We start from the raw sequence: 11,888 nt of genomic DNA on the forward strand, positions 1-11,888 counted from the left end.
TCTTAACTATGCAATACATTTTCTAAACATCTATTATAGCGTAACCAATAGATGTAACGTTTACAATACATAATACTCCTGCGTGGACAAAAAGATATAAAACCAGGAAATCAGTGATCATTGTACATCATTTTGGGACTGTTAAACGTTTACAGTTTTAAACGTCCGACACTGAAACCTTAAATCTAATTCTTATGTAATAAGTTTATTTTTCGCGCTAAATGAAACATAGTTCTTGTACAGGATTCTTGGAGATGGAAAAGAGACTCGGAGGAGCCTGCAGAAAAATTCAAGCTGCTATCAAGTGTAACCGTATTGTTTAATACTCCGCAGAGAGCTTTTTCGCGTTCTCCTTTTTCTTTCCAGTAATCGCGGGATTCGCCTTTTGTATAAAAAAAAAAAGTACAATCTCTTTTACACAGTTTAAAATACTTTAGAAATAACGCGGGCAGTTAAGAGGGCAACGTAACACCTTTATCGTGAAACTGAAACCCCTAGGAAATATAAAAGAGAGAAAAATAACTGCGGACATTTTGAGATTGTTTTATAAAAATGGGAATTAAATAAATCGTCAGAAATCTGAAATGGAAACATACAATTAAACATTTACGACAACACTTGTTTTCAACATGCTACCCACTTGTACGTTCATGAATGAATCGAATCCATTAACTATTAAACAGTGAAATCTCACGAGTACTTTTCAGTTGTTCATTATATTAATGTTCGCCTGACAAGTGACTCGCAATAATTAATTAATTTATTGACTGTCATTTTCGACATATTATTACAATATCCAATTATGAGTTCTCTAGCCTCGACTCCCTCCCTCTCTAAACTTGGCAAGAGTTAAATCGAAACAGAAGAATATCAAGGAAACAATGGTTAGACACACAGACAGCTCTCAACAATTAATTAATAAATGGAGAATCTATACAGCAGAACTCTTGAGCAACCGTTTAGCAAACGATTATCAATTTGAAAAGTACAGTTCAGTGAACAAGAACATTAAGGACGGTATTGTAATGGGAAGGGTAAGTGATCCACGTTCGTACTCGGCTCTAAGTGACTTCTGTCGTGCCAGCCATGATCCACCGGAGTATGATAGAGCCCGTAATTGACGCCGTTTGTCGCGATTTTTTTCAAGCCCTGTATACTGGAAAGTATCAGTGCCATCTTGGCCAAGAGCAACGCTTTGCCGCCGAGCACCGCCAAGAACTGGAATCCCATCGGGATGAGGATAGAACCCATCAGCACGAAGCCCATCATCAGTAACGGCACCATGTGGTTCTGCCTGCGTCTGTTACGCCGCCTGCGGCCTGTAAACATTACGATGTTATTAACAATTAAGGTAAATATACTGTTTAAGGAGACCCGATCCAATTTCATGGTTCCTCGAAGCATGTTCGGTTCCATAAATGAGCCATCGAGCCAACATTGAACTAGCTATTATAATATCTACGTTTCCACGTTATATAAAATTTCATCTCGGCGAAGCCTCTAGAACGTAACAACCCTTAGAGACAGTTTATTAACCCTTAGGGCTCTAAATACTCCCGGCCGAAACGGTCAGTAGGGACGGCGCGCGGCTAGCGCTGACGGTCGCTGGGGACGGAATACCTTTATGTCAGACTTAACTGAGTATTTAAGGCGCCAACAGTAATAAATTATAGTAATATTTTTGCACGGGGTTAAATAATTAAAGAGTGTTATTTCGAGTGTTTATTTAAATTACTAACGAGTGCCTCTGTATTATTTTTGAAAAAAAGTAACTGCATATTGATCGAAAAAATCGACAGACGCATATATGCGCCCTTAGTCCACGCCGATGACTTAGAGTAAACGCATATATGCGTCCTTCGGCCACAACGGCGACTTTCGCCAAACGCATATATGCGTCCATAGAGCCCTAAGGGTTAACCCTTATGGATATTTAATCCTTAAATATCTCGATTTTGAAATAAATAAATAGAACCGCGAAAATTTAACAGGAAGATTTAACCTCATATTTCTCACCGATAGTTTTACAGTAAATAATCGCATAGGAAGATTAAACATAACAATACAATTACTGAACAATGCATAGCCCATCTACAGAATAAATAAAAAATTTCATTTTTGTCTCAACAAAATTACAAAGCATCGATTACAAGGTAATGTGTTATAAATTAAGAATCGGAATGGAGAAGGCGAGTTACGAATCAAAACCAACCTTCGAATATGCTACTGTTTGGCTTGGAATTATTCAGCAAGGTAGCTGCATCGCCGGACAGGTGGTCGACGTCCACTTTGAAAACATGTGTGCGTAAAACGCTCAATATCCGTTTTACGATTATTGCTGTCCAGTTTGAATCATCCTCGGGCTTACTGCAAACAGAAAAGATACCATAGTCAAGCGCACTGTGTACGCAACATGTGACATTTTACGCATAGATATTGGAATGTGTAATAAATTCTTCAGAAACGACCGTTTGGAAGCAAATTGTTAAGCTTCTGTTAAATTTAGCAGAATCATTAAAACCCCGTCAACAAATTTCCGGTAGCTTCCAATATCCAGAATCGCGATAGACCCGACCATTGCCCACGTTGAAAGATCTGAAAATCACGCATGAATTAAAGATTAACTACGACACTCTGAGTCAAGATGTACCCAGCTAATCGTGTTTGAAAATCTGAAAAACATCACTTCGATTAAAAATTAATTCTGATAACCTGCATAAAATAAAATAGATCCAAACGCCTCATCAGCTTCGAACCTTTGGAAATCACACATCGATTGAAAATTAGATATGACGCCCTGGGTTAGGATAGACCTAACTATCGCGTCAGTTTCAAAATCTCGCTTCGTTTAACCATTAATACTCGAAACCATTTCGATAGTAAATCTAAAATCACATCTTTGACTTATAGTATCTTCATTTTATATGACAAAGTGCATTTTATGCATACGAAATTGAGTTTTGTAACTCATACAACAGTCTCAAATTAATTAATCATCAAGTGTTAAGTACTATATAACGAAGATTCTATCAAATAAGTAATAATAAATATAAAATATAAAAATGACCCTCGAATACGAGACTCTGGGTCGAGATCGTCCCAACTACCGCGACAGTTTTAGAACTCAAGACATCGCGGCCTCCCGTTGAAATTGAACTTCGATTATCCGAACGGTCCCAACGACCGCATCAGACATAAAGTCCGGAAAATCGTAGCCAATTGAACAAAACAAATTCGAAGATCTTGCCGATGAATAATTGGAAATTTACCTGTCCGTACGCTTCTCTTCTGTCGAATTCGACTTGGCGTCAGGGAATCGGACTAAGTCGAGTCCGTCAATGATCGGAATGATGTCGTTGGCGAGCAGCAGATCCAAGGTGGCGAGGGCGCGTTCCTGTACACATTTCCGATAATTCTCGAAGAAATCGTCCTGGCCAACGTTCTTCCAGGACTGATACGGGCAGTCCTTGATCACATTGCTCAAGCTGTGGTACCATCTCGTTTTCCCGTCGTCGTCGGCATGCCCGAGCGCGATCGGTACGAGCGCGAACACGTAGAACGCGCTCGGGTGCATCCGCATCGGGATGAACATGCTTCCCCTAATCGGATCCTCGAAGAAGAGTCGAAGTTCGTTCGATCGTATTAACGGCCTCGAATTCTTGCCGAGTCAAGACAGGTGTGCCTGATGGTGAACATGTGTCAGCGTTGCTTTCTGTTCGGCGGCACTCGGCGGTTCCATTAATGATCCTTGTGCTAAGGATCAAGATAAGGTCGACTGCGGATCTTTATGCAAAATAAAAGCTTCCCAGGACGATTGTGAGAAACAGATATTAGATAACAAGAAATTGTCTCTTTTAATCATTTGAATAAGCTGGGAACAGCGTAACTGTATTCCTTTTATATCTTCACGATTTTATATTTCAGCTACATATTTTCATCATAAATGCATAAAATCCACAGTCTAATGATAAGGATGATCAAATTCACCAAACGTGTGGCATCGACGATTTTCGACTTGAGGAACACTAACGCGCACAGCCGGAGGACGTCTTTCCCGCGTCGGTCGAGATGTACTGTAAACCATTCGGCCTGACTAGTTGAAGATTTATACGCACAGGAAATAGGCTAGGACGCCGGTTAGACGGTCATTACGATTCATCGAACGGCGACAAGGCAGCGGTCAAAAGGCGGCGTTTTTTATGCTCTAGCAACCCTGAACTGCAATCATCGACGAGCTGCAGGGTTGCATGACGACGCGATTCTGACTACGATTGACCAGTGCGGCCGTGCCAGCTACCTAATAAAATAAACTGCTAACGAAATCCAATTAGTGTATGAATTACCGATGTCTCCTTCTTCATTTTGATATTTCCTTTGAAATCTTGTTATTTAAAGAAATTACAGTATTAGCCAACTATTTTCTGCCAGTAGGAACTTTTTACGATCGAGCCATTGTACATACATATAATATACCTGCGAACGTAAACCTGCCACGTGGAATTTATTTAACGGATTTTATAATTTTTACAACGCTACCATATGAAATCATGTGTTTTCTTTTATTCGTACTTATCCTAAAGAAACTGTTGAAACCATTTCTCAGTTTCTTTTTATTTAAAAAATGAAACGACCACTCATAATGAATTTATCGGTATTGCTATACATATACATGTATCTCTCTAAAGATACTTTATACATCTAGAAGCCTAAATATATCTTTAATTGATACAATTACTTTTTATTCTCTTCATCCTTGTTAAAAAAACATCAATGCAATATAATTATAAATCATTCGGAACTTAAAAATAAATAAGGAGATCCGAAACAAATTTTACAATATGATTTTCATGGACTTTCAATTCTTAAGAAAAATTCTCGAAGTCCCTTCGACAAATTGACCTCAAAGAAATACTATAATTTTCTTTTCAAACGGTTCCCAGCAGATGCACGTTGCTCTTCCTGTTCATAAATGTAGAGTTCAAGGTAACAATTGCAGACGACAAATTTATACTCCACTACAAATTACAGTACGCGATCCGTCATGTCACAGATCTGCAAGTTTGCGGTACATCTACGAAGAATCAGCGTCGCCACATATGCGCACATAATACACATACCAGAAGAAGAGGAAAAAGGAGAGGGAAATTTAATACTTCATCCTGAAACATCAAATCGTAATGTTTTTAATAAATCGATAATTCAAAACTTTATTATTGATGCTGTAATAATATAACAACACAGTGTCGTCGATCACGATATATGAAATACTTCATAATTGCCGATTAAAATGAAACATTGGCGGCTAAAGAAGCATCTATAAGCGAAGTAATAAAATCTCTTAAACTGTAACTGTACACTATCCTCGTTTGCAAAGTGAATATTACATGTCGCGACTGAAATCAGTCACAGTTTAATTAACTCAATGCGTAATGTTCAGAACAAGGCATAGTGTAACCAATCATACAGCAAACCGTATGTTTCATTAGTAAAACATAATTGCATAAATTTGACAATTCATGCCTAACAGTTAACAGTCTACACTGTAATGAGATGAGACGAACACATCCCTTGTTACTTTATTTAAAGTACCTTCTCCATAAGACTGTATACATATATTGTATAATATTTAAACTGTGCTGTCCGATATCAACTTTGGAAGCTAACATACTTCCCTATTCTATCACCACTGATTTGTTCACTGCTTAGCTTACTCTGTTCGCACATGATACATTCAAATATGTATTGCGAAGCATTTGAAGGACACAATTCTAGGACAGCACTAATTTTCAAGCAATTAAAGGATCACGATTTAAAACAATTAAAAATAGATTTAAAATGTAAATACGAAGGGCAGTATAGTTGTTCGATGATCCTCCAATTATCTCGTATAATGTATAACACGATTAAAGTTACTAACTGGCTGAAACTTACAGACGAATGATGCATCAACTGCACTGGATAAACTCGCAATAGCTCGATACATTTCCCTAGAACACTATAGTTCTATTCTAACATACTCTCATATAGAAGATCGCTATACGCGTCAAACTGTCGAAAATATTACATAAAAAAATAAACAAGAGACTGTTTCTTTCAACCCTCGGATCAGCCTGTTCATCAACGCTTTCTGTTTAATTTCTTAAAAACATGTCAGTCTTTCAACATACGTTTGGACCAAAAATATGTAACAACTGGCTTATGTTTTACAAACATACGAATTGTAGCTACATATAGAGTAATTGTCCTCTGGTATGGTGTCACGTTCCTCGTGACTACTGCCTTCGGCGGCCTTCATACTCTTTAAACGATATTTGTTCCTGGGCATACCGGCAACAATGCACAATTCTAGCAAGGCCCATTCCTCTATGGACCCAAGCGAACCTTCTTCGCTGAGAGAGCTTACTGAGCTGTGCCGAGAAGGCGCCACATTCGACTTCGTTGTACCTCGACATATCTCTTCGTCATCGTTGTCCGTTCCATTAGAAATAGGGGATCTGCAGTTGGGTACTTGAAAACGCGAGGATCCGTTTTCACTGATACCGTGCTCGTTATCCATCAAGGGTTTTCTATTGTAGGGCGTCAACGGACTTTTCTCGGATATGTTCATCCCGCCGTTTCTTATAGAACGCCTAATCTCCGACATCTTGGCAGAATGAACAGTACAAGAAGGTCCACCGACCATGGATGCTGACGCATCGGTATCAGATTTATAAACTGACTGCGTTTGCACTGTAGCATTTCTAGTCGTGTAATGTTTATTTGCATAGGCAGACCCGTTGGGAGCGAGCCTGACTTTATGATACTGATCTGGTTGCTTCTTTGAAGAAATCAGAGAAGAGTTTGACGAAGCATTCACTGCCTAAAGATGAAGAAAATTATTAAATCCTTGCTCTGATTCTTTTAATCTGCTCCAAGTAAATTTGAATTTGATTATGAAATAAATATATCACCATTACCTTGGGCATTCCAGATTTAATACATTGAGCCAACATGATGTCCTCTTCTTCCTCTGAAAGGCTCAAATTGTCTTCAAACGTTACAGGTGTTTTAGACTGATGCTTACTTCGGTTTGTATACTCGCGCTGCCTGTACGTTGTAGAAGACGACTTTCTCGAGATGCTCGCTTTTGTTTTTTCTCCAGCTGGTGGTAACTGTTGTCCTGTTAATGTGGAGATATTCGATCTGACCTAAAATCAGTACATAATCTGATTAAAATATGTTCTAGTTTCCTGACAATAAAAAAAAAACAAACCTTAGGCATGGCTGATCTTATACACTCGCTTAAAATCGCTTCGTCGTCAGAATGATTGGGGCTTTCATCTGAGAGGTCATTACCATGCTCTAGAGTCGCCCGACACAAAGACTTGCCAAGAATAGGGTTCTTGTTACCAGTTTCCACTGGAGATGACGACGGTGTACCGCATATATTGAATCTCTGTGTCAATGTCTCTGTCTTTTGAGTGAAAGACATGGAACTAGTTGGCGGTGGCGTAATTTGCCGTACCTAGGAATTAGGAAATACACATTCAGTGAAGTGTAACTTCAGAAGTAATCAATAAACATTTATTGGAGCACCGTTGCTCGAGAAATAGAACAACTACCTTTGGTATTCCTGACTGAATACACTCGTCAAGCATCTTCTCATCTTCCCCCGAAAGATTAGAACTCTCATCAGAAAGGTCATTTCTATGACACTCAACTTCATTGGGGAGCTTATCTTCCTCGATTCTCTCAACATCTTCTTGGACACTTGGCATAGACAATGCAGAAAGGTTTGACTGCGAACCTACGGGGGAGATATCCGCTGGCGTATCTTCTGTACAATAAACGTGTACAGTATCCGGTGAAGCAACCACTTCTATAGTGTTTTTATTTGCTTTGGCAGTCGTGGCTGAGGTGTCTACGTTAGTAACAGGAACTCGAGGTTCCAGTCTGTTTATGACACCTGTTCTCTGGCAACGTGCTAGCATGTTCGATGACTCAGATTGTATAGATTTTTGAGCAGTAGATGTTTTAAAAGATTGTCTGTACCTGTAACACATTTGCTGTTAAAGACCAAGACTATTGTGCCATAAATAACACTTTTAATGCGATGCTACCTATTGTTTTGTATACCCATACTGATGCATGCAGCTAGCATATCTTCATCATCTTCATCGCCATCGCTAACTTGCTCTTGGTCTTTCTCTACTTCTGCAGTAACAATCTTTTCTTTACACAAATCTTCTTTTGGACTACTATTAATGTCGCTCGAGGTTTCCTTTATTTCTGATAATACTTTAGTGTTGTTGGGAATTTTGACCTCGTCATCAATAGTAAGAGAACTGAGACTGGTAGCTGTAGAGAATTCAATCGGCGTAGACTCTTCTTTGAAAGTGGCAATGTCATCTTCAAAGACACTTGTAGGTGGAACATGACATTTTGAGTATGCTGAAAAGAATTTCTGTTTAGAGAGTTACAGAAACTGATTGGAAGTTAAGTACAACACGAACTAAAATCCATATAACATTCATTTTGACAACTACTATTCCTTTTACTGACAATCAATAACATTGCATACATAAATGTCGAACGGACGGTCTTACTGCTTCTTCTGGTATTTTGCTTATGAAATCCGTACATTGACTCTTGTGATTGCGCGGACTAGGAGGAATAGTTTGTGTTGGTGAGTCCGGCAATTCGCTTGGTGAAACAACGCCACTAGTCCGACGACTATTGGAAACAACAGATTTAATTGCCCATATGTCACAATCAATTAAAATTATAAAATAATGTATTACCTGAAGTCACTGACAATAGAGCTTCGATCGTCGTGAATGGAATGCTGTTCGAAACCACTCAAGGAACCAAGAGAACTACAACGTGAAAACATTAGAGGCGTTTGTTCTGCATAAAAATCCTGTCTACTGAAGGTCACCATTTTTCCTAAAACAAACAATATGTATCAGTATATTAAGCATTCAGTATATTAAATGATAAATAATTTAATATACCTTCTTTATCCACAACTCTAGAATTACTTTTTCCTTCTGTAGTACTATCGGATTCATTAGATATACGTAATTCATTAACTGCTGTAGTTGTTCCATTGCGATCTACTCTCTCAGATCTACCATCAATTTTATCTGAAGAACCCATAGAGTTTATTTTTGGAATAACTACAGTAACATTATCCCTTTGTGTTATTGCACTATTAAGAGAACTAGGAGAATTAGCACGAGAGAAACCATTTGATGTCCCGGCAGGATAATAATCATGCAACTTCTCAGGAGAAATATTAGGTTTTCGTGTTCTAGATCCTTCAGAGGATTCCAATTCTTTCTCACGTAGATGCGATTGATTTTCATTGCAATTAAGAGAAAGATTATGCTTAAAAGATAAATCCTCTTTACCATTATGGTCTAGGACCTTTTTATTAAGCTTCTTTTGAGAGTCTACAGGTTCCTTAGAGTCCTCTAGTCGGAGATCAGACATGGACGTTGCGGTAGAGAAATTGAAAGGTGTTTCATATGGAGTTCCTTCTGTACAGTATGTCTTAACCGTGTCCTCTTGTACACTACCTGGAAAATACTCAGGGCTTTGTTTCTCATCATCATCTGTGTCATCTTCAGCATATCTCAAACTATAGTCTGTAGGTTGATCTAGGTCAGTTTCAGCATAATCCCCAAATAAATCTACCTTAGAATTACGCTCCCCGTATTCTTTTTTACAGGGTCGTCCGTCTCGAGATGAACTCTCGATCGGATGATCGTGAACAGCCGATTTTCTCTCCGTGTACTTTTTGCTGTAATCTACCAACTGCTCCGTTGCATCCTCCTCGTATCTCCGCCCGGTACTTTTCTCCATACCGAATACAGTTTTGTTGACTGTTAAGATCGTCGCTTCGTTTTAGAGTTTCCTTCCTGTTTTTAAATCACGGACTGGTACCAATCAATACGGAAAGAAACAGGCACAACGGTGTACGAGTGTTTCCTTTCCAAACAGGTTAATAATCAATTACAGACATTATCCTTGGCGACCCTCGCGTCAACAGTAATTATCTCGCCTGGTGGTGAACAGAGGTTGACCGCAGGGTCGACATCCTGTCGCACTAAGTAGTAGCAGTTAGGGCAACTCTAACTTCCGAGTTTGCCGTCAGATGGCTGCCAGATACAGTCGACGATCAAATTCTCGCAAGTTTTTGAACAATATCTAATTCGTGAAAATCTAGAATTATAGTAGCATTATAACTATATTCTGTTGTATTTATTGCACAAACAAATTCTGAGCTGAATAAACTGCTACATTAAAAAAATTGTAACTTATATAGCCATCATAAAATAAGTAGGTGGTGCCATCTGATCGATGAAATTGGAATTAATTGGCTATCGGTTTCAGCATTTTGTCACTATATACGTATAAGACCACCAGTTATTCGCTTCCATTCAATTCATAAAACGAAAATTGTCTGAATAATTGAATACATATATAATTACTTTATATAATTTATAATATAGAATATGCAAACCATATTAACATTATTTACTATTTACTCTGTGGTTTCACCAAAAAACAAACTACAATTACTTGCTAAGAAAAATGGAAAAGACATTATATTCGTTTATTAATACTCCTTAATCTGATAAGTCGGAATTTGGAGAACATTCTTCACAAACATTGTAAAAGTCACAGGCTTATTTTATTTCTTCTTCTCATATCATTATGTTCCTCATACATAGGTTATCCTCGTCCTCTTCCTGCTTGAGATCCTCCTGGTTGATTTTGTTGATTGAGCCAAGGAGCTGAGCCTGTACCTCTGCCTCTTTGGTTTTGTCCTCTACCACCTCTGCCACGAGCTAAACAAAGTATCATTAGAAATTAAACTACGCTAAAAATAAGATAATACATTTACAGGGAACACTTTTATAAGAAAAAAAAGATTAATATAGAATTATTAGACTTGTATTTAATAAGATTTACTGAACACAGACCTTGAGCACGTAAAATAGCAGACTTTCCTCTGCCAGCAGTTCCGGAGCCTTTGCCGCCCGGTCTTTTGAACATCGGCGCATTCTTCAGCATATCTGGCAATATGAGAAATCTCATTTTCGATCCTCTAATATAAACATTTTCTAGCTGCGCCTCACGTCCGTCCCTATAAGTTACCGTGATATTTTGCATTTGACAGTTCATATTATCCTCAGCTTCGATCAATTTGCCCCGGTACACCTCGCCAGTGTTTGTTTCACAGGTTATGATGTGACCCTCCGCTTCGTGGAGTACTTTTATCGGTACTCCGATCGACATTGCGGCGATTTCTGATCGGTTTTTGAATCCTCGCAAACGAAATTTTACTCGATCAAGTCGAGATTTGCTCTTTCACCGATGAAAATGCTTCAATATCGAAATTCTTACGTATGCACTCTAACCTTGCTTTTCCTGTGGCTCGAAACGTTTACAACAACGTTCCCTTGCAGCTAGCACTTAACGATGTGGAGGGGATGCGTTTCACGGCTCACGTGAGCAGATTCAATTTCAGAGAAAGAAAAGCGCGCCAACAAACGACGGCCGACTTGTCCACCGAGTGATCAGATGATAATTCAACTCGACTGACACAAAAAGTATTCTTCCATCGGAAATAACCATTTATTTATTGGCTGTCGAACGGAAAGTAAGTCGAAACGCTTTTTCGAGTGAGTCATTTACAAATTGTTAAGAGAACTACGTACCGGTCACAGCGTCTTCTAGGGCGATAAATTTATATATATTTTCTTTTTAAATATACATAAATATAGTCCACTATAGTTATAAACGTTAAGAACCATCGGCAGAAATGTTTCTTGCGATCAGATAAGAGATTTATAGCAGCTCATTGAGAAGATGCCATTGGAAAATAAAAAATATATATA

The 11,888-nt window shown here is 38.5% G+C and overlaps 3 protein-coding genes across 3 annotated transcripts; all 3 read right to left on the reverse strand.

Moving 5' to 3' along the window:
• Nucleotides 1–222: 222 nt before the first annotated feature.
• On the reverse strand, nucleotides 223–3,836 carry Osi23 (DUF1676 domain-containing protein Osi23). The gene is made up of 3 exons (XM_078186014.1): nucleotides 3,270–3,836; nucleotides 2,213–2,367; nucleotides 223–1,319 (listed from the first exon to the last, which is right to left on the reverse strand). The coding sequence occupies exons 1-3, from the start codon at nucleotides 3,590–3,592 to the stop codon at nucleotides 1,009–1,011; spliced, it is 789 nt and encodes a 262-aa protein (XP_078042140.1). The 5' UTR covers nucleotides 3,593–3,836; the 3' UTR covers nucleotides 223–1,008.
• Nucleotides 3,837–4,944: 1,108 nt separating this feature from the next.
• LOC144473078 (uncharacterized) lies at nucleotides 4,945–10,066 on the reverse strand. The gene is made up of 8 exons (XM_078186638.1): nucleotides 8,994–10,066; nucleotides 8,781–8,925; nucleotides 8,561–8,712; nucleotides 8,100–8,430; nucleotides 7,602–8,031; nucleotides 7,253–7,504; nucleotides 6,957–7,187; nucleotides 4,945–6,859 (listed from the first exon to the last, which is right to left on the reverse strand). The coding sequence occupies exons 1-8, from the start codon at nucleotides 9,844–9,846 to the stop codon at nucleotides 6,197–6,199; spliced, it is 3,057 nt and encodes a 1,018-aa protein (XP_078042764.1). The 5' UTR covers nucleotides 9,847–10,066; the 3' UTR covers nucleotides 4,945–6,196.
• A 511-nt stretch (nucleotides 10,067–10,577) lies between these two features.
• Nucleotides 10,578–11,471, reverse strand: Smd3 (small ribonucleoprotein particle protein SmD3). Its single transcript, XM_078188026.1, has 2 exons — nucleotides 10,971–11,471; nucleotides 10,578–10,835 (listed from the first exon to the last, which is right to left on the reverse strand). Exons 1-2 carry the CDS (start codon nucleotides 11,284–11,286, stop codon nucleotides 10,720–10,722), a joined length of 432 nt encoding a protein of 143 aa, XP_078044152.1. The 5' UTR covers nucleotides 11,287–11,471; the 3' UTR covers nucleotides 10,578–10,719.
• Nucleotides 11,472–11,888: the final 417 nt, after the last annotated feature.

Source organism: Augochlora pura, chromosome 7 (assembly GCF_028453695.1).
Source record: "Augochlora pura isolate Apur16 chromosome 7, APUR_v2.2.1, whole genome shotgun sequence".
Classification (NCBI taxonomy): domain Eukaryota; kingdom Metazoa; phylum Arthropoda; class Insecta; order Hymenoptera; family Halictidae; genus Augochlora; species Augochlora pura.

Excerpts from the sequence above, each read along its gene's own strand:
- Osi23 (XM_078186014.1), bottom strand. The coding sequence starts at position 3,592 with ATGTTCATCCCGATGCGGATGCACCCGAGCGCGTTCTACGTGTTCGCG. Across the intron at positions 2,368-3,269 it reads GAAGAGAAGCGTACGGACAG|TAAGCCCGAGGATGATTCAA; the intron begins GTAAATTTCCAA and ends TTCTGTTTGCAG. Across the intron at positions 1,320-2,212 it reads AAACAGTAGCATATTCGAAG|GCCGCAGGCGGCGTAACAGA; the intron begins GTTGGTTTTGAT and ends TAATGTTTACAG.
- LOC144473078 (XM_078186638.1), bottom strand. The coding sequence starts at position 9,846 with ATGGAGAAAAGTACCGGGCGGAGATACGAGGAGGATGCAACGGAGCAG. Across the intron at positions 8,431-8,560 it reads ACCGTCCGTTCGACATTTAT|CATACTCAAAATGTCATGTT; the intron begins GTATGCAATGTT and ends AATTCTTTTCAG. Across the intron at positions 6,860-6,956 it reads TTAAATCTGGAATGCCCAAG|GCAGTGAATGCTTCGTCAAA; the intron begins GTAATGGTGATA and ends CTTCATCTTTAG.
- Smd3 (XM_078188026.1), bottom strand. The coding sequence starts at position 11,286 with ATGTCGATCGGAGTACCGATAAAAGTACTCCACGAAGCGGAGGGTCAC. Across the intron at positions 10,836-10,970 it reads TGCTATTTTACGTGCTCAAG|CTCGTGGCAGAGGTGGTAGA; the intron begins GTCTGTGTTCAG and ends TACTTTGTTTAG.